This window comes from Theropithecus gelada, chromosome 4 (genome assembly GCF_003255815.1).
Source record: "Theropithecus gelada isolate Dixy chromosome 4, Tgel_1.0, whole genome shotgun sequence".
Classification (NCBI taxonomy): Eukaryota; Metazoa; Chordata; class Mammalia; order Primates; family Cercopithecidae; genus Theropithecus; species Theropithecus gelada.
The window spans coordinates 46,037,652-46,064,162 of NC_037671.1; the positions used below are offsets into that span (position 1 = coordinate 46,037,652).

The 26,511-nt window shown below is 47.5% G+C and overlaps 1 protein-coding gene across 4 annotated transcripts; it reads right to left on the reverse strand.

Moving 5' to 3' along the window:
- Nucleotides 1-83: 83 nt before the first annotated feature.
- MRPS18A (mitochondrial ribosomal protein S18A) lies at nt 84-17,041 on the reverse strand. Of its 4 annotated transcripts, none has more exons than XM_025383690.1 (6): nt 16,791-17,041; nt 10,235-10,266; nt 7,662-7,769; nt 4,659-4,782; nt 4,368-4,437; nt 84-691 (listed from the first exon to the last, which is right to left on the reverse strand). In XM_025383690.1, the coding sequence occupies exons 1-6, from the start codon at nt 16,900-16,902 to the stop codon at nt 547-549; spliced, it is 591 nt and encodes a 196-aa protein (XP_025239475.1). In that variant the 5' UTR covers nt 16,903-17,041; the 3' UTR covers nt 84-546. The 4 variants fall into 4 exon arrangements, with proteins under 4 accessions (XP_025239475.1, XP_025239477.1, XP_025239474.1 ...); XM_025383691.1 differs by having other exon boundaries at nt 87-691; nt 4,368-4,418; nt 16,791-16,921; XM_025383692.1 differs by lacking the exon at nt 4,368-4,437 and having other exon boundaries at nt 16,791-16,929.
- Between the last annotated feature and the right edge of the window lie 9,470 nt (nt 17,042-26,511).

Sequence of the window (26,511 nt, forward strand, 5' to 3'; positions counted from 1 at the left end):
TGGATTCACACGAGAGCGGCAAGTGTGTCAGGTAGCCCACCTTGGCTCCTTGCAGCTCTCCCAGAGTAAGGAGCTCACAGCTGTCATGAAGAGGATGGGACCTGTTTGGCCCATGAATTCCTTTCAATTGACTCATTGGCCCCATCACAAGAGATCAGTGACTCAACACTCTGCACCGAACTGGAAATGTGCCCAGAACCCCCTGCACTTCCCAAGCAGTGAGCACACACCCAGTGGGTAAGCCCATGAGCCCACAACTCAATGTTTATGACATTGTATTGGGAAAAACTCCTGTCCCCAGCACTGAGCATGGCTCAAGCCCCACAGCACCTGGCAAGGGACCCAACTGCCCTGCCTGCCTTTAGCTCCCAGCATTGCTACTGCGCAGGCCAAGGGTACTGAAGTTAGTCCCACTGTCCCCTGTCCATCCATGTTGAAGGGGCCAGGCCATCGTGGTCTGGAGTATAGTTGTGGCCAAGGGCTTATGAGTGTGCCTCTTACTCCCCAGCACAGGTGCAGGAGGAACTCTGGAAGCCCTGCTCTCTGTCAGTGATACAGCTTCCAAGGTGTTCTTGAGTAGCAGACATTGTCCCTCAGGAGGGGTGACCCCACGGGCATGCACACCTTGTTCCAGCGGGGGCCTTTCTTGTAGATGGGCTTGACGGAGCCAGGAGCCCAGCGCGTCAGGTACCTGTGGAGGGAGAACAAAGAGGTGCCTGTGAGGGCTGGGGCCTCAGCTGGAATTGGGAGTGTGGAGCACTGCCTCCTCAGGCCAGGCCACGATTGGGCAAGCAAATCCTTTCACCAGTTTCCCTTTCCTGAAGTGCAGGGATTTTCCTGGGAGTAACTGCTGAGCGTCCTCTAAACAGATGGGCTGGGCTCTTGCTGCCGCAAGCCTGTGTGGCCAGGGTCAGGCAGCCCAGGGCCACAAGCTCCCTTGATCTTTTCTTTTTTTTTTTTTTTGAGACAGAGCCTTGCTCTGTCACCAGGCTGGAGTGCAGTGGCGTGATCTTGGCTCACTGCAACCTCCACTTCCCGGGTTCAAGCCATTCTCCTGCCTCAGTCTCCTGAGTAGCTGGAATTACAGGTGCCCACCACCACACCCAGCTAATTTTGTATTTTTAGTAGAGATGGGGTTTTGCCATGTTGGCCAGGATGCTCTCGATCTCCTGACCTCGTGATCAGCCTGCCTCGGCCTCCCAACGTGCTGGGATTACAGGCGTGAGCTACCGCGCCCGGCCCCCTTGATCTTTATAACTGTCAATGCTGGTGTGTGTTTGCTGAGGAAAAGGTGTAAAAGAGGCTGCCTGAAGAGCAGATCATTCCTCTCTGGCCTCAACCATGGGGTGAGAAGAGCTGATGTAAGGGCCTGGAGGAACCCACTACTCTTCTCCATTTGGCTCACTCAGCTACCCCAGCCTTCAGGGAACTCCCCAGGGTACCATAACCGGTGTAAGACCCCTGCCCCTCACCCAACCTGTGATGAGAATCAAGGGGTAAGGGCCCGTGGGCGTGGCTCTAGCCTAGGAAGGTTCCTGTAAGTAGGAGGGGGGTGGGGAAAGATGGCTGCAGCCCATGGACCTTTGGCCTCCTTTGGGGATGATCAGGGCCCTGATAGTTCCCAGAAAAGTGGCTCATGCCGGCTGGGATTGGGTTTTACTCTGTCCAGAATAAAACTTGGATCCTGTCCAGAAAGGCCCATCCTTCATTCTGAAAGCTCAGCCATGACAAACGCCAGGAATCCTCCCCTGCCTCCATTCTAGGTTGGGGCTCAACCCAGCTGTCTCTAGAGACCGTCAAAGAAAAAGTTTTTTTATTAAAAAAATCAATAACCTTAGCTAAAAACTCTTAGATAAAAGAAGTGAAAAAATGATTGCTGATTTATGCAGTTCAACTGAGCTCTGCTGGACCTTGCCAGCCCTGTGTTGAGGGGAAGCTGCGGGAGGTGCTGACCTGCACTCCAAGTGTGTGCTGGGCAGGGAGGGGAGGGCCTTCCGTGTATCTCCTGGAACTGTCACTGCCCTGGCCAGGGTGATGACTGTGAAGGAGGCTAGCTACAGGGACTGCTTTTTTTTTTTTCTTGAGACAAAGTCTCACTCTGTCGCCCAAGCTGGAGTGTAGCGGCGTGATCTCGGCTCACTGCAACTTCCGCCTCCTGGGTTTAAGCGATTCCCCTGCCTCAGCCTCCGGAGTAGCTTGGATTACAGGCGCCCGCCACAACGCCTGGCTAATTTTTGTATTTTTAGTAGAGACGTGGTTTCACCCTGTTGGCCAGGCTGGTCTTGAACTCCTGACCTCAAGTGATGCACCCGCCTTGGCCTCCCAAAGTGCTGGGATTACAGGTGTGAGGAGACTGCTTTTTCTATGGTCGGTGGTGCTGGGTGATGGAAGAGTAAGGTAAAGGGAGGGGACCAGGGATGGCCCCTTTGCTGGCCTCTCCCAGGCTTCAGAGGGGTACATGAGGAGATGGGGTATGGGAGCAGGCTCCCCAAAAGGGGTGCTCATTGAGATTTAGGGATGCAGAGGATAAGCTGAAAAGGCTCTCCAGAGCTACTGCCCTAAAGCTGTTCTTTCTCCCGTGCCTTGGAGAGGCAAGCTGGGCTTTAGCTGGCCTTGGGTCTGATGCCTGTGCCACATGGAGCAGCCAGCCAGCAGGGGGTGGGCTGGGTGGCCTCCAGCTAACTCTTTGGGAACACCCCAACTCTAGCAAGAACCAAGTCTCTTTCCTAAACCAGCCCCTTCCTACCTCTCCTGAAGGGGCAGCAGGAGGAGGGACAAAGTATGGCTCCACCAGGCCCCAGCAGAGCCTGGGCCCATGCATGGCAGCATTAAATGAGACTCTCCTGCAAGGGAATCCATTTCCTTCGTAGCCTGAACTCCCCCTCCCGCTCAGGGTGGCCTTTTGCAACCAACAAGCCCCCACACATCATCAATCCCGTGTCACGTTAAAGGATGCCGGATGTATGGGAGGGTGCCTGGCCTAGCTTCAAAGGCCTGAGGCAGGATGGATTGTGTCCTCAGGCCTGCTGCTGTCTCTTAAAAAGCCAGAGGGGGTGGGCTCAACCCCCAAATGGTCCATAGCACAGTTAGGAGACATAGGAAGAGGTTAGCATGTCCTGCTCTCCAAGAGCTGCTGGCAGATGGCTGAGCTAGCAACGTGGGGGGTGCAGGTAGAGATGGGCACACAGCCAGAGTGCTGGCATGGTGTTGGTAAAGGTCCAGCTCTGACTTAGCCTCCAGGGACAGAGAGGCAGGGTACCAGGAAGAAGCCCTGCATTCCCACATCCCACAACCCCTGCAGCCCCTTACCCTCCATGCCTGCGTTCTGGTGGGGATCAGCCTAGGAGATTTGCTGGGGGCTGAGGCATTTGCTTTGTGTCAGTCATCTTTGATACCTTACAGAGAGCAATTCCATTAAAAAAAGGACAAACACTGCAATTACTTTTGCACCCACCTAAAATGTTCCTCACTCCAGTCTGGGAACCACCAGCTGGACAGGAGGAAAGGGCCATTCGCAGGGGAGAAGAACCCCCTCAAATCAATTCTACAGACCTGGCTCTACTCTCAACAAGGGGATACTAGAGATCTAAGACTATGTAAGTGTGCTGATGCCAGAGAGGAGGGAAGAAGGGAACTTGCAATGGGACAGCTGCTTGAATGTCAGACAAGAATCTGCCCCCACTCTACAGGGTCCTGCTTAGACTAAAAGGCAGACAGAGTGATTCCAGGGGCTGGGGGCCATCCTCTCCTTCTCTATATGAACTCAGGGCCTCCTAGGCTGCCACATGGCGCTGTGTAGGTTGTTAACTGTACAACTCTGGGGAGCACTATTTGTGACCTAGTCCACATGGATATTACCCTGAAGTTGTCCAGTGTGCGACCTGCACAGCTTTATTCAGTGGCACTAACCCAGAAGGCCCTCCCATTTCTAAGGCCTTCTGTCCTCTAATAACCCCAGCACTAGAGAGAGCTGGGATACTGAAAGTTTGTAGTAGTACTAACATCCCCATAGCAACCCAGTGTGATGTCATAAATGGGGGATTAGCACATTCTAATGCCCAATCAGCAGGCCTTTACCCTCCTTGCCCCTTTGCTAAGGGCGCTACAGGGGAGGAAAGAGGCTGAGGCAAAAGAAGAAGCAGAGGAAAGAGGCTGAGGCAAAGAAGGCAACAGAAGAAGCAAAGACTGCAGCAGGGGTGGACTGATGGGGGTGGATGCTCAAACTGGCAGGGAATGGAACAGACAGCCAAGGTGCATAGCTTTCCTGAGCTGTGGGATGATTTCCGGCAAGTAGCTTCCCCAGTAGAAGCCAGTGAGGGCTAAGGGCCTGTAGAACGCTCAGGTTGTTCACACCCAGGCTTGCTTACCGGTTGAGTTGAGGTTTGCTTTTCGGAACAACTCCTTCAGGAAGCCGCGGCCTGTGATTTGGTAATAGACCTGAGTGGGGGGAAGATGGGATAGTCTTTGCAGCTCCCTCTGCAGCTCTGAGGGGGCCAGAGGGAAAGCCCAAGGGAGTGGGGAGGTTGGCATTGGATGGGGAGTATAATTAACACTCTGGATATCCTCTTTTCTTCCAGGAGGGGCTGAAACATGGGGCAGCCGGGAAGGGAGAGAGCGCCTGCGGCCCTCTGCCCCTCTTGGTCCCCAGGACCTTCTACCTGCTCGGTGGGCCATCTTCACACACTCCTCAATCTTGCGGTGTTCTTCCTGGCATAGGCCTGTGATCTTTCGTGGCAGCATGCCTCCATGAGGCCGGATGAACTGGCTAAGCAGCAGAACATCCTAGTGGAAACCGAAAATAGGGGATGAGGGTCAGCTGGGCTTGCTTTTGATGCTGGGAAGCTAGGGCTTCATGGTCTATAGGGGAGGCTGATGTCTCCTGGGAACCTGGCTGAGATCACTTCCTCCACACAGAGCTTTGCACACTGGTCTGCTACCTTCACGCAACAAAAGTTAATCCCAACTTAGTAAGATTTTCTGTACCCCATTACCAACCCCAAAAGCTCCCAGCTTCTCTATGAGTTTTTTTTTTTTTAGGCAAGGGCTCACTCTGTTGCCCAGGCTGGAGTACAGTGGTGTAATCTTGGGTCACTGCAATCTCTGCCTCCCAATCTCTTGCTCAAGTGGTCCTCCCACCTCAGCCTCCTGAGGAGCTGGGACTACAGGTGCGTGCCACCACGCCTGGCTAATTTTTGTAGAGATGGGGTCTCCCTATGTTGCCCAGGCTGGTCTCGAACTTCTGGGCTCAAACAATCTGCCCGCCTCGGCCTCCCAGAGTTCTGGGATTGCACCCCTACACCTAGCCTCGTGAGATCTTCTGATAGACTAGGTTAGAGAACAGAAACTTTTCAAGAAGTGTCACCAATCTTTTATGAACCTGAAGCATCTTTCTTGGATAAAATGTCTGCTCAGGTGGGGTTAGGAGGCTGCCATATGTTTCCACACAAGAGGAAAACTTGTAACATTTTAGACCTTAAGGTCTATATACCACAAGCCAGAGTATATGCAAACAGCCCCTCCACCTCTTGCCGTTCCCTCTGAAGTGCTGGGAAGGCATAAAAGCCAAGGAGGATGGAACCAGGGTTGTGAAGTTTAATCTCACATGATCTAGGCCCCCTGTAACCAGATCTGAATGGATTCTTGGGCTTCCTTCAGACCATCACGTGCTCACCAGGCTGCTTGGATCTGTCAAAGGAACAGATACACAGAGCCAGAATCAAGAAAAGGGACCACCTCCCTGCCAGGTCTAAAAGGTTACGATTCCCAGACTGCTTGAGCTCAGGAGTTCGAGACCAGCCTGAGCAACATAGCAAGACCCCATTCTCATAGAATGGCTTAAGGGGTTAAAGAAAACTCACCATTCCCCTCCCTGCAAGTGCCTGGCATGCCAATCTTAGCAGTCAAGTTCCACAAACCAACTTGCTGCCCTGGCAGGCGCCTTGCTGCATAACTGCAGATTTGTTTTAATCACTGGACAGTTCCTGAGGGACCTAGGCCTTCAATTCCCACCCCTGTACTTTTCAGAATCTGATGAAAAGAATTTGGATTGGATTAATCCAGGGCTAATCAACTGGGCTGGAGGCCCCAGCCCTCCACCGTGGGCTGCCAAGCAAGCTAACAGCTTTGTGCAGCTCAGGCTAATGGTGCTCTGAGTGGAAAGGGGTAAAAGGAAAAACAACTTTAGCCTTTACCTCAGACGGGATTAGATTTCTTCTGCTGGAGACAGCCAAGTATGTTTCCTGGAAAAAGCTGGTAGGAAGAGTGCCCTACGGTGGCTGGGCGGGTGTGGGGTTTGCTTTCCTATCAGCAGCTGAGGTTCCAAGGATGCCCACAACCCCACTAACTTCCGCATGGTGAGCAGCTGGAAACATTGCCCCTTGCCTGTGTGCTTGCTTTCTGTTACTCCAGGCGGCCATCAGGAGAAGGGCCCCAGGACAGAAAGAACCCCCCCATCCCTCAGGGTGGCCTCAAGCCAAGGCTTCCAGCCCACGAGATTAGTTGGGTCACTCTGTTCAGATCCCACTGGCATGTGGCTTCTCCTGCTCTTATCACCTGACCAGGATCTCTGCCTTTAGTCATCCTATTCCACAAAGGGGCATAGGGACAACTTACAGGTCAAACTGGCCCAGAGCCTGAATCACCTGAAACCCAAAAATAGGGTGCTTCATGTTACCAGTGAGAGCTCTGAAGAACAAGTAAGGATTTCTCCAGGGCTGTGTCCTTAGTCCCACGCCCTCCCCATCTCTGGAGAGGAGGTAGTGTAGTCATTAGGAGCACAGGCTCTGCCTGGGCTTTCGTCCCTGGAGTTTGTATCCCAGTTCTGATACCAGCTGGGGGATCTGAGGCAAGTTCACTGGCTTCTCCATGCCTCAAATTTCCTCATCTGTAAAATGAGGATGAAACTAGTACCTACTTCATAGGGTTATTGTGAAAACTAAGTGAACTAAAACAGGTAAGTACTCAGTGCCTGACACAGTATGCACTCAATGTTACCTGTTGTTATTATTCACTACTTTCTTCTTTCCCTGGAAACGACTGCACTAGAAGAGCTTGAGCAATCAGGTATCTTTATAGCTCCAATACAGAACGACAGGGTAATGTGTTCCCAGATCACAGTGAGAACCAAGTCTGTTCAAATACATCTTCATCATAAAAGAGGAGAGCCAAACCCAGATCATGATTCTATCCCACAAGAGGACAACCCCTGTGAACTGAGTTAAGGGCCCTAGTGGTCTGAGGCACAACCAGACCACAAACTCAATCAGTGGCTCTCAACCCTGGTTGCTCATTAGAGCCACGGGAGAGCACTGAAAAAATGCTCAGGCCCCACCCCCCGAGGCTGATTCTGCACCGTGACCTCAGTCTCCCAGGCTACTGAAGATGGTGATGGGTCTTCTTCAGAGGGAGAGCTGCAGTGAATGAGACTACATCTACGAAGTGGCTTGGGAGGACCTGGTAGAGCCCATGCATCACTATTTTTTAAAGCTCCCCAGGTGATTCTAATGCGCAGCCAGGGTCGAGAACAACTGGACAAAATGCTCCCATCTCTAGTGGTTCCATGAAATGCAGCAGTAGCTAAAGCGGGGGGACACTGCTCCAGTTAACCAGGGAATCTGACTTTCACAACACACAGAACTGAGTGTCTCTGTACCCAGACTCACGTCATAGTTATACTTGTGCTTCAGGTTCCAACGGCAGATGGGGCACTGGCCAGAGGGGTTAGGAGGATTTGGACTGCCCTTGGGAGTCGCTGTGAGACGGCCTTCAATCTAGGAGACAGAGAAGGAGAGCCAGTGTGAGAGACAGGGCCTGCGTGGAGCCACATTATCTTTGCACAAACCCCAAAATGATGGGAATGCTGGTGAAAGTTTACCTTGGGGGTTCTTGTGGGAGTAGCTAAGAGGTTTCTCTGCCTGAACTGTGGTGTTTACTCTGTAGTTGCTGTATGCTAGGCCTTGAGATAGCTACAGGGATGTGGTTTGGTGGCTTACAGGGGTAATGGAAACCATCTGAACTTAATACCAGTGGCAAGAGGGAGGGAGGGATTTGCTGTATCAATTGAATGCTACCTTTCCTTCCTCAAAAGAAAAAACAAAGGCACCAGAACACTATACTTTTTTCCCTCCCTGGCTTTTGGGGGAAAGTAATACATGCACATGGTAAAAAGTTTCAAGTGGCACAGGGATATAGAGTCCAAAGAAAGCATCCCTTCCATCCCACATGTCCTCCTAGGGGGAAACTGCAGTTCCCAGCTTTATCTTACAGAGCTAAGGCTATGCCAGTGGGTCTCAACCAGAGGTGATTTTGCTTCCCAGGGGACATCTGGCAATGTCTGGAGACATTTTTGATTGTCACGTCTGGGGGAGGGAGTGCTACTGGCATCTAGCAGGGATGTTCTAACCATCCTCCACTGCAGAGGACAGCCCTCACAACCAGGAATTACTCAGCCCCAAATGCCAGGAATAGCAAGGCTGAAAAAACCCGGGTTGTGCCATATAAGCAGATATGCAGGCACTCCTTCTCTCTTACAAAAGAAAGGAAAAACTAACACGATACAGATGTGAGGATACATTTCCCTGTCATGCTCCTTGCTTTTATCATTTTGGATGCCACCTTTAAACCATGCTGAGGCCAAGTGTGAAATGACCTCCCTATCGCTGCTGTATCCTGTGATACAGTTTTGGAATTACTAAGCGCAATAAACCAACGATCTGGGAATTAGCTCCAGTTGCAAGAGGGGAGTTTAGAGAGCCTTGCTGACTGAGGCCATGGGTTATGAGAGTGAGGCTGGGATGGGTCTGAGAGGCTTTGGGAGGGAAGCAACACTGTCTCTTGGGGGAGAAGCGGCACAGGGGAAAGGGGCTGGAAGTACTACTTGGCCGTTCAGGGCACAGCTACCCTCCTTCTGCCACGGCAATCACAACTATGCCAGAAACTGAAATGTTAGAGAAAATTCCCAAGTACATGGTAGGCCTTGGGAGGCGGGTTGCAGTGGGTCAGGGGTTCGGGGGTGGGGAGAATTAACATTTATTGACTCCCCATTATATGTGTAGCTCAGTGCTAAGAATGGTTCACATATATTAGTTCACTTAACCTCCAGAATCTAGTGAGGTAGGTGTCTGATCTTATTTCATAGGGGAGAGAATAATACCCAGTCAGCCATGGCCATGCTGCTAAAGGCATGGATGGGCTCTTCCCTCCCCTGAGGGCTCTCATAGGCCACAATGCCTCCACATCTATTCTACAAACAGCAGACTCATGACCCACATGAAAAACGCTCTTTATACTCAAAAGTCAGATGTATTTCTTTCCTTCAGTGTGGAGTTTATAGAGTGAATGCTTGTTTTGGCTTTGAATCAAGAAGCCTAAAAGGTACCCTAAGGGGACTGGGGCGGTCCCCTAAAAAGAACTGTTTTGAGGCTAAGTAGTGGAAAGGCAGAGGGAGCATTCTAGGGGGAAACCTAATGGACTTGTCCTGGGAATAAGACTGCCTTGGGAAGGACTGAGCTTGGCTGGCTACCTAAAGGGTTAAATCTCTGGTTGACATGGAAGTTACAGAGGCCTCTGGGAGCTCTGTGGAGTCGCTGAGGATTTCTTGGAGGCATAGAAGGCCATGTGAAAACAACGTTGTTGTCTTTTAAGGATTATAGGATAATCTAGGCCCCATGACTCCCCAAGGAAGGGAGGTGGGATGGGCCCAGGGAACGAAAGGGGGGAGTGCGTAGATGAAGAATTGTTCCAACTTTCTTACCAACAGACAAGCCAGGGCGCCAGCTAGTAAGGCCAGGGCCGGGAGAATGTCACTTTTTAAATGCATCATTTAAGGAGTAGTTTAGTCATTCTAGGCAGAAAAGAAAGGAACTGAGGTCCAGGCTCTTGGCTCTGGGTCAACTTACTTTGGCTCTCTAGGCGTGCAATAATGCCTTAGTTTCCCCGTCGGGAAACTGATTCATCACCCGCCAAAGAGCTTATCAGCAAAGGCCTCTGAGACCTTGCTATACAAAAGGCCACTTTAATCAAAGAGCAGATACCTCAGCCCAGGCATAGCAACTGTTCCTGATTAACCACACTATAGCGCACAGCTTGAAAAATAGTAGACTGTGGGATTTATGGTCACTGAGGGAGCTGATCCTGGAGCTGGGCGTCCAGTTTGGGCCCCTCCCTCCCTCAGAGGAGCGGCCAGGCAGCTGCAAGTGTTAAAGAGGTTATACATGGCCAACTCAATGATACTTACTATAGTTGTCTTCCCTTCTTGGATCTCCACCACTACAGAGATAAAGGGGGAAAAATTAGGTCAGCCATTTAATAAGGAACAGAGAGTTTCAAATAACAGCTCAAATTCTACACATTTGGAAAAAAGCAGCCTTCCGTCTGTACTCTCTCATGGTCTCCACCTGGAACAGAAAGCACGCAGGGTTCACCCCACTAGTGCCAAGGCTCTATGCCCTTGAGGCGGGGTGGGGGCAAGCCCAGGATGCCCAGGTAGCATCACCTCTCTGGTATGGGATTAAGGAGTTCCACACTGTTTTTGCCTTTCTATGCAAAGATTTATCTTGGTTCTATCCAAAGGAATTGGTCAGATCCTGTCCTACAGTGGCTAGAGATAAAAGAGGGTGGGGTAGTGGTATGTAAAAGACCTTCAAAAGTACCCAAGCGGTGTGTGTTCCTGCACAAAGAGAATCAGATAAGAATGGTTTCTGCTTTGAAGAATTAACAATGTAAGATACAGCACTGAACTAACACTATTCCAGTGGCACCCAATGAATGAGCAAAAAGACAAGTTCACTCCTAGAACACATCCTGAGGGTCGTGAGTGAAATCCTCTCCTCCCTGCAGGGTTGCATTTTATCATCTATACTGGAGAGGGTTGATGGACAGGTAGGAATAAGGACCATGAAGATACTAGGTCCAAGAAGAATTTCAAGTATTGCCATTCCAAACGGAGAGGGATGCCCTCCGTGCTTTGCCTATTTAGGAGAGGCAGTCAGAAGAGAACCTGAAGGCAAGACAACCAGTTGCACACATCTGTCAGGCTAAATACATTTCCTATTTTACTACCTTACCAAACCAAGATGCAGAATGACAACTTCAACCATCATTCAAAGAAGAACCGAGCCAATAGCCCACATTTCGGCTAATATAATCAGATAGTTCTTGGAGATACTCCCTTGCTGACAGTTTCTTTAGAAAGACAGAAGCCAGACTGGGTACAGTGGCTCATGCCTGTAATCCCAGCACTTTGGGAGGCTGAGGTGGGAAGAAATACTTGAGCTCAGGAGTTAAGAGACCAGCCTGCGCAACGTGGCAAAATCCTACAAAAATTACTAAAATTAGCCAGGCATGGTGGCATGCACTTGTAATCCCAGCTACTTGGGAAGGTGATGTGGGAAGGCTGCTTGAGCCCAGGAGGTTGAGGCTGCAGTGAGCCATGATCATGCCACTGCATTCCGGCCTGAGGGACAGAGCGAGACCCCATCTCGAACAAACACACACACACCAATAAAAAGAGAAGGGACCATCTAAGGAAAAAGGCAGTTGTAACCCAACCAGAGGTCCATGGCAGCATCTGTGATCACTGAGCTCTGTGACCAACACCTAATTGGACACAGACTGCTTGGAATTGTCCCTTATTTGTCTTCTGGGCAACCCATTCATACTCACTGCTCCAAAACAACCAACCTGACAGCCTCTCAGTGTCCAACGCCAGACATACAAAGGAATAACAATGACTAGAAAAGCCCTGAGGCTTTCTCTAGAGAACACTGTAGTTATTAATCAATTCAAAGACAACCTAGGTTTTTCAATGTAAAAGAAAATGCGTCACCCCACACACAGATCTACTTGTATGGAACACAGACCAACCCAAGAATGGGATTTGGGTGAGACTCAACGTGGTCCTCAGTCTGGAAGCCAGCACAGCTGCAGAGGGAAGGTCACTGCAATACGTCAGTCTGCAGAATCAACCTACAAATAGAGGATGGGGAGAAATGAAGGGAGGTAGGAGGACGGCACATCCCCAGTCCAGTAAGGGTTCCCGGCACCCTGCAACTCTGCAAATTTGCAAAAACCAAGTTGAGAGACAACCTAATCTGAGCAACAAGTAGGGGGGAAAGTTTCCAAGAATCCCCAAAGGAAACAAAAGGAGAGACACGTTCTGGTACCACTGGAGTCAGCAGAAGAACAATGCCCTGAAACACAAGTGGATAAACATGTGGTTCCCTGCTTGGTGGAGGCACTTGGGTCCTAACCATGAGGTAAACAAGTCTAACAAAACACACATCACTCCCGGCAAAGTACCAAACCCTGAAGTCATCCCACTGGCCCCTGGAAAACAGATCAAAGCCCATGGCAAGCTCCACTGTTCACAAGCTCCCCCCTCCACACAGCAACCCTGAGCCAGCGAATCATCTTACTAGAAGCCAGTGGGTAAAACAATAGGCAGATGCTTATCTAACAGAGACAATTTGTCAAACCAGAAGGAATGACCTGAGAACTCACGTTGAACTGACATCGATCAGGGTGGTGTCTTAGTGCAGGGGGAGAAGGCCCTGTTGGAGCCTAGGGAGGCCCTTAGTAGATTTTAAGCCTCTGGAAAGAGGAGATAGGAATCAAAATAGTATTGATTTACAGCGTGCATACAAAAATGTGTCAAAACCAAACAAAACCTGAGATCCATTTTGTTCCTGGCTGCCTCCCTATTCAAGAGAAGTGGGGGTGACTAAGAAAAGCTGGACTGAGAGATTTAGGCACTAACAGAAAACTTGTTTAGAAAAAGATGGAATCACCCTTGTGTTCTGAGATATGGCAGTATCTAGTAAGCTAAGGGAAGAGATGAAGCAGTTTTCTAAACTAGAACTAAGGGCCAAAATCTTTCCAGATAAGCACTTCTCATACACATGAAATAATCTGTCCCAAATGAGGCAACACATTTGCTGGGCACTTGTGGACTGTACAGCTTCGTTCTACCTACTGTGGAGAGTTACAGTAGAATAGGGGCCGCAGTCTTTGCCCTAGAGGAGGAAAAGAACTAAACTCTGTATGGGAACTTGACTGTAATAAAGTCTATGCCTCGTAAAAAGGTCCTTTGAGTACTTCAGTAAATACTTGCCTAGGATGGAGTCCAAGATAACTGAATTATAATAGTCTGGAACAAATGGCATTGTGGTGAGATTGCAGTGAATGCAAAAGGAGGAGAGGGGGTGACACCTATAGTCTCAGCTACTCAGGAGGATCACCCGAGCTAAGGAGTTAGAGGCCAGCCTGGGCAACACAGCAAGACTCTGTCTCTTAAACAACAACAACAAACATGGAAAATGCAAAAAACCTTGATGGCCACAAGAACAGACATAGTGAACTGCAACCATGTAAAGACCCAACTGCTTAGTAAAACAGGAAGTGAAAAAGGATGAGGAGTGCAGGGCACTGCTGAAGTGCCCAGAGACCAAGGTCCCTCTTGGAGAGGATCTGTGGAAACCAGGGCCCAAGCAGAGTAGGAAAGACTGGAGTAACTGATGGCTGGGCAGTGGCCCTAATAGTCTTATGTAGGGTCAGGGAGAGGAGTACCATGTTTGGGATGTGTGCTTGCATTTCTGGCCACTGACCACCTTTCGCAAACACCTTCCTGCCTCAAGCCCTGCTTCCTCCAGTTCATCTTTAATTCTACCATTGAAGTTTCTGGTTCCCTCATCACCTCCCTTTCTTTCCCTTGGACCCCTCAAGGAACGTCCCTCTGACCTATGCTTCAGAATGAGGAGTTAGCAGGTTACTCTGGACTATGTCCCCTGAATTCTTTAAAGACGTCAACTCACTCCTCTCTCAAAGCTTTTATATGGGACTGCCCAACCTACCAGGCATATCCTTGTCTGAAATGTTAGGTCTTCCAGAAGGCCTTCTTAACTGACTGAAAGAGATGAAGCAAATTCCCTTTGGCCTTTGCTCAATTCAATATACCCTTCTCTAAGTCGCTGATAGATCATGACTTAATTTATATATATATATATATATATATTTTAATACATTTCCTTCACAAGGACTCTGAGAGGGATAAGGGAGGAATGAGATCCAACATAGTCTTTGCTAAATCTGGCAGTGCCAACCATAAAGGCACTAAACGGTCTTTGGCAAGTTAACTGCTAAGAGCTTTCAGGGAAGGAGGGAACAAGGAAGGCCCTGCCATGGAATACCAAGGTGATGTTACTGGTGGAGAGCGAAGAGGGCTGGCTCTACTTCCAATTCCATCACTTATTGGATGCTGGGCAAGCTATTAAACCCCTTGGGACTGCATTTCCTCATTTATAAAAATGAGGACAGTTAATATCCACCTTTAAGGTGTTTTTGAGAAGACTGAATAAATGTATGTGGAAAACCTTGCACAGTATTTGAAGCAGGCACAGAAATTTCTATTTTTGTCCTCCTTCAGTCTTGCTTTTTCCATAATAATCTTTTTTTGGTTTTGTGTATCTCTCTGGTCAAACTTTAAACCAGGCTTTCTCAACAGCAGCAGGACTGCCATTTTGGGCCAGAAGGTTCTTTGTTGTGGGGAACTGACTTGTGGATTATGTTTAGCAGCATCCCTCACCTCTACCCCCCAGATGCCAGTAGTACCAGTTGTGACAACCAAAAATGTCTGCAGACATGGCCAATTGTTCCTGGGGGACAAAATTGCCCCCCCAGTTGAAAATCACTGCTTTAGACTGAAAGTTTTCATAGACAGGAAAATTGGTGCTCAGTCCTCATAAGCTGACTAAAATCATGTATTATTATCTGATACTTCGAAAAGATGCTTGAATATTTTCAGCAAGAGACCCAGCTTCTTTCCCACAACTTTAAATTCTATGTGTACAATATTGTTTGAGTGTCACATATACCAGCTGAGACTAGTCAAAATTAGCTATATTTACAATACTTTATGCCTTACAAATAATGGATAGAATAGCAAAATAAAATGTTTTCATTTAAAAGCTTTGAAGACAGGTGAGTCTTAAGAATATAGAATATGGCAATGCCTTCATGTAGAATCACATTAATTCAACCTAACATTTAGATGAAGGACTTCAGAGACCCATTTGATTTACAGTCCATCCATTTTTCGTGTTTTTAAAGAGGTGGGGGTTCTCACTATGTCACCCAGGTTAGACTCCAATTTCTGAGCCCAAGTGATCCTCCCACCTTGGCCTCCCAAAATGCTGGGATTAAAGATATGTACCACTGTACCTGGGTTACAGTCCATCATTTCACAAACTCTCCAACTGAAAAAATTCTTTAAGTCTAATTTCAAATATTTGTTATTAAAACAAAATGATTCCTCTTGCCTTTTTTTCTGGATAGCAAAATCTGCCTCAACTCTGAATTTCAAAAGAATATGCAAATTGTAGCCAATAGTGTTTGACACTTGGTAGACTCCCCCAAAATGGTATGGAGATATGCCTATTTTGCAGCATGGGAACAGATGAGACATCCAAATTCTTTCTATCATCTGCATGATTTCTTTAGTGTCTTTATTAATGGGTCTACTAATGGATAAATTAACCAGGCAGTATCCAGACTTTTTTTTCTAGCAAATACTCCCCTTACGGGCTGAATTATTCAAACATACCTGCTATTTCCATTTCTTCATCAACTATCTCCTTCAATTCTCCAAACTGGATTCCTTGTTCGCCACTCTATTGAAATTGCTATTTGAAAGCTACAAACAGACCTCCTCTGAGACAAATCCAATGGCCCCTTCATTAGGCTCTTCTTCTTAGACTTTCCTGCTCCCTCTGACAACAATGATCACTCTTTGGCACTGGATACTTCTCAGCTTTCGTTAAAGGATATGCTGCCCAATACTATGCCAGATCCTCAAAAAACCCCACATCTCTTCTTTTGCACATCACTCATCCTTTCCTGCTTCCAGGAGTACACAAAGGAAGGCTATGTCCTAAAAGACCGTTTCACCCTCCGCCAGATTCCATCCTTTTGTGAGCCTGCTCAAGACACATCCTCTTTATGAAAACTTTCAACTGGGTTTGCTGTTTCCAGTAACTGAGTCTCCCTGTACTTCATCACGTAAAAGGCTAACTTGCATTTATTGGAGTGTGCATATACATAATCTCATTAGAACCTAAGGTTTTCAGAAAAAGGGCTGTATTTTCTGTCTCCAGAATTCCTTCACAGCTTGAAGCATAGCACTTGGCATTCAGTAAGCTCTCAGTTGATGCTCGACTCAGGCCGCTTTCCCAGATTAAGATTAATGAAAAGCTGAACTACCATTCTGCATTTGCCTATGTCTCAGCTATTCAATGGCCTTTCCACTTCGGCCTCCCCTTCACAGGGAGACTAGCGGCCCGGGCAGAGAAAGCCGCCATCAGATCACAGCATTTTGAGAAGAGAAAGTGGAAAGGGAGGCTCGCGGGCGGGGGGGAAGGGTACCCAGATGGCCTTCCTTCGTGATCCAGAGACTCTTTAATAAAAGAGACTGCGATTCGGAGAATATAGAAGGGAGAATTAACAAGAAAACCGTTTCCGAAAACTTTTCTGAACCTTGGGACAGGTTTCTTTTCTGCTCCTGCTAAGTAAGCAGGCTTTCTCTTCGTCCTCCTCGGTCTCGTGAGGATACTCACAAGGGGCAGGAGCTCAAGATAAGGCACCAGGGTCTGGAAGGGGCTTTTAAGCATGCCTGGGGAGCCGGTACCGCCTAAGTTTCAGAATCGCACGAAGGAAAGGGAGGAAGGGGCGCACCGGGGCTGGCGGAAGCAATCTCCGCCGCTCTTCTTAACTTCAGGAGGTTGCTGGTACGCATGACTCACCTTCCCTGAACCCGCGAGCTGGAAGCCGAGACCAGCTGGTCGCTGCCGGGCCCGCTAGGAGCCCACGGAGAAGCCCCCCATAAGCCGACACCAAAACCTTGAAGGCCGCCATCTTGAGAAACCTACCCTGAGCTCTTGTCCATTTCCGCTTCCGGAACGTGGCGCGCGCCGCCGCAGTGGTGGGGCAGGAACGGCGGGGGCGGGGTTGTAGTTCGCTTACTCCTGTCACGAAACTTCTCTCACCTGTCTGCTTTGGGGTAAGAAGAGAGGCTTCTGCGTCAAGCCTACATTTCGTGTTAAGGATCTAGGGGAGGTCTTCTAGCTCCTGTCTGCCAATGCCTGCAAGTCTTCAAGGTTGCATTCGTTTCCTGGAAGCCTTCCTTAGGAAAATCGCACGCAACTCCCCTACCTAAGTCTTTAAAGTTTTCACTGCGCGTGAGCTGTGGTCTTTCAGCTTCTGTGACTGGGCTAGACCTCTACAGGAGAGGTTGAAATGGTTAGGAACTCTGGCTCTGGAGTATAGGATATCAGGCAGACCATGGATAGAATTGATACCACCTTCTTCCCTGACCACTGCCACACTGATCTTTGATTTGCATGTACTTTGACCTCTCTCTAGCCCCAGGGCCTTGGCACAAGCTGTTTCCTTTGTCTACTCTTTAGTTGTCTAGTTAGCTTCTACTTATTTCTTAGAGCTCGCCTCAAACCTTATTTCCTTATTTGCTTGACTGCCCATTCTCAGCACCAGATGCCTCTCCATCTTAGTGCTTGGGAGAATTTCAGTTTTATGTTTGTTTTGTATGTGTCTTCTCACCAGACTGTAAGCTCTATGAAGTCAGGAACATTGTTTTCCGTTGACTCTCACATCTCCAGCACTTAGTATAGTCCTGACACATAATAAGAGTACAATATATACTTGTTGAATGAATGAGTAGAATCTATTTTATAGGGCCTAGGGGAGGACTAGACCCTGAAAATTAGATGTGATAAAACATAAGTGATCGACTGGGTGTGGTGGCTCTTGCCTGTAATCCTAGCACTTTGGGAGGCTGAGGCGGGTGGATTACCTGAGGTCAGGAGTTCAAGACCAGCCTGACCAGCATGGTGAAACCCTGTCTCTACTAAAAATACAAAAATTAGGTGGGTGTGGTGGTGGGTACCTATAATCCCAGACACTTGGGAGGCTGAGGCAGGAGAATTACTTGAACCCAGGAGGTGGAGGTTGCAGTGAGCCAAGATTGCACCATTGCACTCCAGCCTGGGTGACAAGAGTGAAACTCCGTCTCAAAAACAAAACAAAACAAAACAAAAGTGCTCAATAAACATAAGCTAGTTAATAGAGCAGTTATGGAGATGACTCTTTTCACAAGTTGGACTCACTTGTGTTGTAAGGAAGCTTATGGTACCAAAGAGAAAATACAACGGCCCAGTTTTTCCTCTTTTAGATTTGTGGGACGTATAGGATGTTCCTCTGGAGCTCCATAGGAAAGGAAAATCATTCACAACTCAGTTCTTCCACTTGGAAGGATAATTTCCACCTTCCGTAATGAGCCTGAAGAGGGATTTTCTAGTTATCCTTCTCTGATTCATAGATGGGAAAAGTCAGGCTTATTAAATGGCATAGGATGTTTTCTGATGAGTGGGAGAGGAGCCCATCATCCAGTTAGGACCATCACCCTAGTAGGCTAGGAGGATGCAGAGCGGCTGCTGTTGGAAAGTTTGAGTGGCATCATCATAGAGAGGGAGAACAGGAGAAATACAGCATTGGGGTACATTAAAACATCTCATTTAGCAAAGGTAAACCCCGTGAAGGTGAAACTTAAAAGAAAAGTCAATCAAGGTGGCAAAGACTGACACGTGGATTAGAAGTGAAGCCGAGGGTCTTAGTGGGGTGTAGGTCTAGGTGTCCCAGCCAGGATCAAGAAAGCTTTGACTCTCCCTATATCTTCCAAGTTTGTTCTGTGTAGATGACCTTGAGCTTATGGATGTATAGATGACCTCTGTATAGATAACCTTCTGTGTTTGTACTGCATCCCCTGTTTCTTCACCCATTTCCAACTTCCAGGAATCCGGTAGAGACAAAGGCAGCAACAGAGCCTCACCCAGGGCTTGCTTTGGACATAGTGAGCTAAAGCATTTGAATGCCAATCCTCTTCTCATTATCTTATCTTAACTTATCATAACCAAATTTTATTTTAAAAAACAACTATAACAGGTAACATGTGATCATTGTAGAAAAATGAAACAATAAATAAAGTGAAAAGAAAATAAATGTCATCTAAAATCCAGAGATAAGCGTTGTTTACATTTAGCAAGATGAAATAATACTGTGGATATTCTTTGCCTTATAATATCTTATTTTTCTGAGTCCATTTATGATTAGTCCCTACAATTCTGTGAGACCAGGTTTTGATCAGGAGACTAGCTTTAAAAAACAACAACACATCTTTTAATTAAAGTATTACTCATGAAAGAAAAATACACAGGCTGGGTACAGTGGCTCATGCCTGTAATCCCAGCATTTTGGGAGGCCGAAGAGAATGGATCACTTAAGGTTAGGAGTTTGAGACCAGCCTCGCCAACATAGTGAAACCTCATCTCTACTAAAAATACAAAACTTAGCTGGGTGTGGTGGTTGGCTCCTGTAATCCCAGTTACTCAGGAGTCTGAGGCAGGAGAATCACCTGAACCCTGGAGGTGGAGGTTGCAGTGAGCCGAGATCATGCCATTGCACTCCAGCCTGGGCAACAGAGTGAGACTCCATCTCAAAAACAAAACAAAACAAAACAAAACAAAACAAAAAAACCACAAATCATCGGTGTACTGCTTGATGAATTTTCACAAAGGGAACACACTACCCATACTAGAGTGGAGTGGCATGTTCAAGCAGAACATGACTGGCACCTTAGAACATCCCCTTGTGTCCCCTTCCAGTCACTACCCCCCAAGGATAATCATTATCCTGACTTTTAGCATGATACGTTACTTTTCCCTGCATGTGACCTTTATATAATATTCCACTGTGAATATGCCATATTTTTAAAAATCACTTTTTTTTTTTCTGTTGATAGAATTTAGATACTTTCCACTTGGGACTACTACAAATAGTGCTGTAACATTCTTCTACGTGACTCTTGGTGAACACAAGAACAAACTTCCAGGGGCTGGGCGTGGTGGCTCACGCCTGTAATCCCAGCACTTTGGGAGGCCGAGATGGGCGGATCACGAGGTCAGGAGATTGAGACCATCCTGGCTAGCACGGTGAAACCCTGTCTCTACTAAAAATAAAAAAATTTAGCCTGGCGTGGTGATGGGCGCCCGTAGTCCCAGCTACTTGGGAGGCTGAGGCAGGAGAATGGCGTGAACCCGGGAGCGGAACTTGCAGTGAGCTGAGCTTGTGCCACTGCACTCCAGCCTGGGCGACAGAGTGAGACTCTGCCTCAAAAAAAAAAAAAAAAAAAGGAACAAATTTCTCTGGGGTCTATCTAGCAGTGGAACTGTTAGGTTGCAGGGTATGCCTATGCTCAGCTTTAGTAGAAGATATTGCCTTGACAGTTTTTACAAAAGCCTTTTTAAATTAAATTAAAAATTTTTTGAGACAGAGTCTTGCTCTGTCACCCAGGCTGGAGTACAGTGGCATGATCATGGCTCACTGCAGACTGGACTTCTTGGGCATGGGTGATTCTCCCACCTCAGCCTCCTGAGTAGCTGGGACTACAGGCACATGACACTATGTCCGGCTAATTTTCTGTATTTTTTGTAGAGGTGGGGTTTTGCCATGTTGCCCAGGCTTGTCTCGAACTCTTGAGCTCAAGAAATCTGCCTGTCTCAGCCTCCCAAAGTGCTGAGACTACAGGCGCAAGTCACCATGTCTGGCCCAAAGGCCAGGCTAGATACTGCCAAACAATTTTCCATAATGATTGTACCAGTTTACTCTGGTATCAACTGTGTGTGACAGTTCTAATTGCTCCACACCTTGTCAATATTTGATTTCTTTTTTTGTCCTTTTAATCTTGCCATTCTGGTTGGCCTGTAGTAGGCTCTCACTGTGTATTTATTTTACATTTCTCCGATGCTTAATGAAGATGAGAAACTTTTCATATGTTTATAGACCATTTGTTTTTATTTATTTATTTATTTATTTGTTTATTTATTTATTTTTGAGACAGAGTCTCAGTCTGTCCCCCAGGCTGGAGTGCAATGGTGTGATCTTGGCTCACTGTATCCTCCGCCTCCTGGGTTCAACTGATTCTCCTGCCTCAGCCTCGGGTGCACCCCACCATGCCCAGCTAATTTTTGTATTTTTAGTAGAGACAGAGTCTCACCATGTTGGCCAGGCTGGTATGGATCTCCTGACCTCAGATTATTCACCTGCCTCGGCCTTCCAAAGTGTTGAGATTACAGGCGTGAGCCACCACACCTGGCCAATAAATTTTAAGCATGCAGTTTATATAGCAATATAGGCCATTTAGACATCCTTTTTGTAAAATGTATGTTTAATATTTTGGCTCATGTTCTATTGGGTTGCCTGTGTTTTGCTTTTCTTTTTTCTATTTATTTATTTGTTTATTTATTTAAAGACAGGACTTCCCTGTCACCCAGGCTGTAGTGCAGTGGCACATTTGTGGCTTTCTATAGGCTTGACCTCTCGGGCTCAAGTGATCCTCCAACCTCAGCCTCCTGAGGAGCTGGGACTATAGGCGTACACTATGATACCCAACTATTTGTTTTTTTTTTTTTTTTTTTTTGAGATGGAGTCTAGCTCTGTCGCCCAGGCTGGAGTGGGGTGGCATGATCTCGGCTCACTGCAACCTCAGTCTCTTGGGTTCAAGCAATTCTCCTGCCTCGGCCTCCTGAGTAGCTGGGATTACAGGCTCCCACCACCACGCTCAGCTAATTTTTATATTTTTAGTAGAGATGGGGTTTCACCATGATGGCCTGGCTGGTCTCAAACTCCTGACCTCTGGTGATCTGCCTACCTCGGCCTCCCAAAGTGCTAGGATTATAGGCATGAGCCACCGTGCCCAGTTTGATACCCAGCTTGTTTTTAATTTTTTTTTACGGAGACAGGGTCTCACTGTGTTGCCCAGGCTGGTCTCAAACTCCTCCCCTCAAGTAATCTGCCTCAACTTCCCAAAGTGCTGGGATTACAGGCAAGAGCTACAGCTCCCGGCCTGTCTCTTTCTTATTGATTTGTAGTTCTTTATATGTTCTGGATGCTTATCCTTTCTTGAATATATGTACTTTAAATGTCATCTCCCTCTCTGTGGGTTGCCTTTTCATTCTCCTGTAGTTTTTTTTTTTTTTATGAGGAGTATTTAAAAATTTTTAATATGTGCAATTTATCAGTTTTTTTCTTTTATGGTTGATACTTTTTGTTTCCTATTCAATTCTTTTTCTGGCTGGGCGTGGTGGCTCATGCCTGTAATCTCAACACTTTGAGAAGTTGAGGCAGGATGATTGCTTGAGCCCAGAAGTTTGAGACCAGCCTGGGCAATAGGTGAAACCCCGTCTCTACTGGAAATACACAAAAAAATTAGCCAAGCATGGTGGTGCATGCTTGTAGTCTCAGCTGCTCCAGAGGCTGAGGTGGGAGAATCACCTCAGCCCAGGAAGTCAAGGCTGCAGTGAGCCATGATTATGCCACTACACTCCAGCAGCCTGAGTGATGAGAGTAAGACGCTATTTAAAAAAAAAAAAATCTGGGTATGTGCATGCAGTCCAGGTTACTTGCAAGGCTAAGATGGGGAGGGTCACTTGAGCCCAGGTGTTTTGAGGTTACACTGAGCTATGATGACGCCACTGCACTTCAGCCTAAGTGACAGAGTAAGAAGGTGTCTCTAAAAAAGTAAAAAATAAATAATAATTTTTGTCCTCTTCAAGGTCATGAAAATGTTCTTCTGTCTTTTTTTTCTGAAAACTTTATTGTTTACTTTTCACATTTAGGTCTTTGAGTCATCTAGAATTGTTTAGTTATGTGGTCTGAAACTGGGATTAAGATTCATTTTTCCCCTGTAGTTTCAGTATCTAACTGACCTAGCACCATTTAAAAATTTGACACTTTTCCTTTTCTTTTTTTGAGATGAAGTTTTGCTCTTGTCGCCCAGGTTGGAGTACAATGGTGCAATTTCCGCTCACTGCAACCTCCGCCTCCTGGGTTCAAACAATTCTCCTGCCTCAGCCTCCCGAGCAGCTGGGATTACAGGTGCCTGCTACCACGCCTGACTAATGAAAAGTTTCACACTTTCCCCCACTGCATTTCATCTGGTCTGATTTCTGGAATCTCTGTTTAGTTCCCGTGGTCTCTTTTTCTGTCATTTGGCACTATATATATATGTGTGTGTGTGTGTGTGTATGTATATATACACACATATATACACATATATATGCACGTATATATATACATATATACGTATATGTACACATACATATATACATCTATATCTTAATTTGTTTATTTTTTCAGGGACAGAGTTTTGCTCTGTCACCCAGGCTAGAGTGCAGTGTCTTGAACATGGCTCACTGCAGCTTCAATCCCCTGGGCTCAAACAATCCTCCTGCCTCAGCCTCCTGAGTAGCTGGGACTACAGGCATACTTTGACACTATTTCTAATGGTTATGTACTATTTCATTGTCTGGAAGTTCAATCACCAATCTCCAATTGCTAAGCTTTTAGCTTGCTTTTTTTTTTTTTTTGAGACGATGTCTCACTCTAGTCCCCCAGGCTGGAGTGCAGTGGTGCGATCTTGGCTCACTGCAACCTCCGCCTCCTGGGTTCAAGCGATTCTCCTGCCTCAGCCTCCTGAGTAGCTGGGATTACAGACGCCTGCCACCACACCTGACTAATTTTTGTATTTTTAGTAGAGATGGGCTTTCACCAAGTTGGCCAGGCTGCCAACTCCTGATCTCAGGTGATCTACCCGCCTCGGCCTCCCAAAATGCTAGGATTACAGGCGTGAGCCACTGTGCCTGGCCCAAAATTTTTTCTAATATCTAGCTTCCTACTCCAAAAACAGTATGTTCTATTTAATTAGTGAGTCTTTTATTCCCTTTTCCCTAGTTGAGTATGCTGTGGATTCTTTTTGTAAGTACAACTGTGCTGTGGAATAAAAGGGGGTCAGGGCCCTTGTCTGAGAGCTGCAGATGGTTAGCTGCCACCCAAAGGACGGGTCTTTTTCTGAGCCTAAGTCTCTGGGGTTGTTGACAGTGCCATTCTCATGCATGAGAAGAACTATTTCCAGCTGCAGTGGCAATCCTGGAACTCGAAGAGCAGCAATGACACTGTATACACATGTATGAGAGAAGGTAGGCTGAGGAACCTCTTTTTATTTCTGAACCTCTCTTTATTTCTTCTACCACCTCCTCTTCGGAGGAGCCCAGTCCCCTAGGTTCCACCCCATTTCCCAAGGAGACCGCCCTTCTTTCTCCACATCTTGTCCTGGACTCTGTCTTAATTCTGGAGATAAACTTACATCCCAAATAAACCTTCTCAATGAAGATGTTCAGGGAAACCCACAGGAGATGAACCCAGAAATGTTCATTTTGCCAAGGAAAACTTAAATTCGCAGTAGGGATGATCTGGTCGAGTGATGTGCTGCTGGCTAACAGGACAGTGAGGCTCAGGCCAGAGCCCAGGAAGGAGTTAGGTCAGCCCATCTATGGCTTCAGGGCTGGGGAGGTTCTGGTCCCAGCTGTGGATGGATGTGCTCTTCCAGCCTTCCTCCCACCTCGCCCAGGAAGAGGGGTCAGAGCCAAGAGCAGCGCAGATGTGAGCCATGAAGGAGCAGAGGCAACGGAAAGGGGAAAGGGGTGGGAAGGTGGAGGGAGAGTTGATCTGATGGAGACCACGTGGGGCTGGGGGAACTGCAAGGGAAATCAGAGGAAGGGGCTGGCAGACTGGAGTGACAGTCATGTTTGCTTTTTCCTAATTAATGCAGTTTCCTTACAAACCCCCTGCTGATTCCCAGCTGGTCGACTCAACCATAACAACATGTGGCCTGCCCTGCCTAGGCCAGGAACTGAGGCTTGAGCCTCCCAAGAAGGGTCTGGTTTCATCTGCAGCCGCTGCCCTCCTCCGCCTCAAGGGCTCTGTGCAGATGAAGGAAGGGACAGCACCTTAAGCTGGGGAGAGAACTGCTATGGGGAACGGCCTGGGCCTGGCAGCTTTGGGCCGGCCTGGTGACACACCTCTGTTTCCTATGACCTTTATAAAGGGCAGTTCCCTCCTGTTAGAGCTCTGCCTCCCAAACAGGTATGAGCGGGGGTGGGGTGGGGAGTCCTTGGACAAAGAACCCCTTGCCTGGTGGTGGCTGCTCTACAGGTGTGTCCTGCTTGACGCAATAGGCCTGGAAACAATTGGGGTGTGTCTAGAGTCTCTGCTAATTCAACACTTTCCATTGCTTTTTTAGTGCTGTTTGTCTTTTCACGAGGACTTTTACTCTGCCCAAGTTATTCATTCTATCCACACATTTGTTCATCATTTATTTTGCCAATGGGTATCAATTGAGGAGCTACTATGTGCCTTTTATAAACAAATGATGACATGCACTAGTGAACACTCCAGGGGTGAAAGCTTTTGTCTGACAAAGAAACATTATGTAAACTCGATGGTTGCCCTGGAATTTACTTGCTCTCTCTCTCTTTTTTTAATTTAAAATTTTAACTTTTTCATTGTGAAATAAGACACACATCCAGGAAAAGTATACAACTTAAATGTACTGTATAACCGATTAATTATAAAGCAAACCTGTCTCATTTATATGCTGGAGCATTAGGCTATGCAGCTGCCCTAATATGGATAATGAGGGAAAACACAAAAAAGAAGTGGAATTGGCGAGAGGTAGAGTTAGGGACCTTCAGATCCCAAAGCCTTCTGGGAAACTGAGGCCAGAGGAACAAGGCCCCAACCAAAACTGCCTGCTGCAGGGGAGGAGGCCTGCTGTGGCCTTTGGGTGCACTCCCAGGCATGAGCCAGGACCCAGTCCAAGTGAGAGGTTCAGGTTGTGATTGGGGCCAGTGAGGCCTGCTCAGCTCAGGTCTCTCCCAATGTAAGCAAACCCTGGCCAGACATTTTTGCAGAGTGCCAGATGCCCTTTCTGAAAAGGCCGCGATGTCCTTGTTACGTGAAGAGATGCACCCAATTCCTTTCTCCTGGTGTCCACATGCAGTTTTTTTTGTGTGTAAGGAAAAGGTTTTAGCTTCTTAGGACACTTTGGAACTATCGGCTATTTTTACTAACATGTACAAAATGGCGCCCTGGGGAGGCACTCTCCTGTGTACATCCCTGTGTGGCGTCTGTTTCTTCCCCTATGAAGAAATAGATGAAAGCAAGCCCGAGTGAGGTGGCTCATGCCTGTAGGTCAAAGCACTTTGGCCGGCCAAGGTGGGAGGATCGCTTGAGGCTAGCAGTTCAAGCCTACAGTGAGCTATGAATGTGCCACTGTACTCTAGCCAGGGTGAGGCCCTATCTCTACAAAAATTTAAATTAAAATTTAAAAAAAGATACAGGGCTGGGTGCAGTGGCTCACACCTGTAATCCCAGCAGTTTGGGAGGCTGAGGTGGGTGGATCACTTGAGGCCAGGAGTTCTAGACCAGCCTGACCAACATGGCAAAACCCCATCTCTACTAAAAATACAGAAATTAGCCAGGTGTGGTGGTACACACCTGTAGTCCCGGCTGCTTGGGAAGCTGAGGCAAGAGAATCACTTGAACCTGGGAGGT

Bases quoted from the DNA above. Each gene is read 5' to 3' on its own strand.
- MRPS18A (XM_025383689.1), bottom strand. From the start codon at position 16,902: ATGGCGGCCTTCAAGGTTTTGGTGTCGGCTTATGGGGGGCTTCTCCGT. The intron at 10,267-16,790 runs GTGAGTCATGCG...TTATCTCTGTAG, and splicing joins AGCTCGCGGGTTCAGGGAAG to TGGTGGAGATCCAAGAAGGG. The intron at 4,783-7,661 runs GTGAGTCTGGGT...GGTTTCCACTAG, and splicing joins AGCACAAGTATAACTATGAC to GATGTTCTGCTGCTTAGCCA.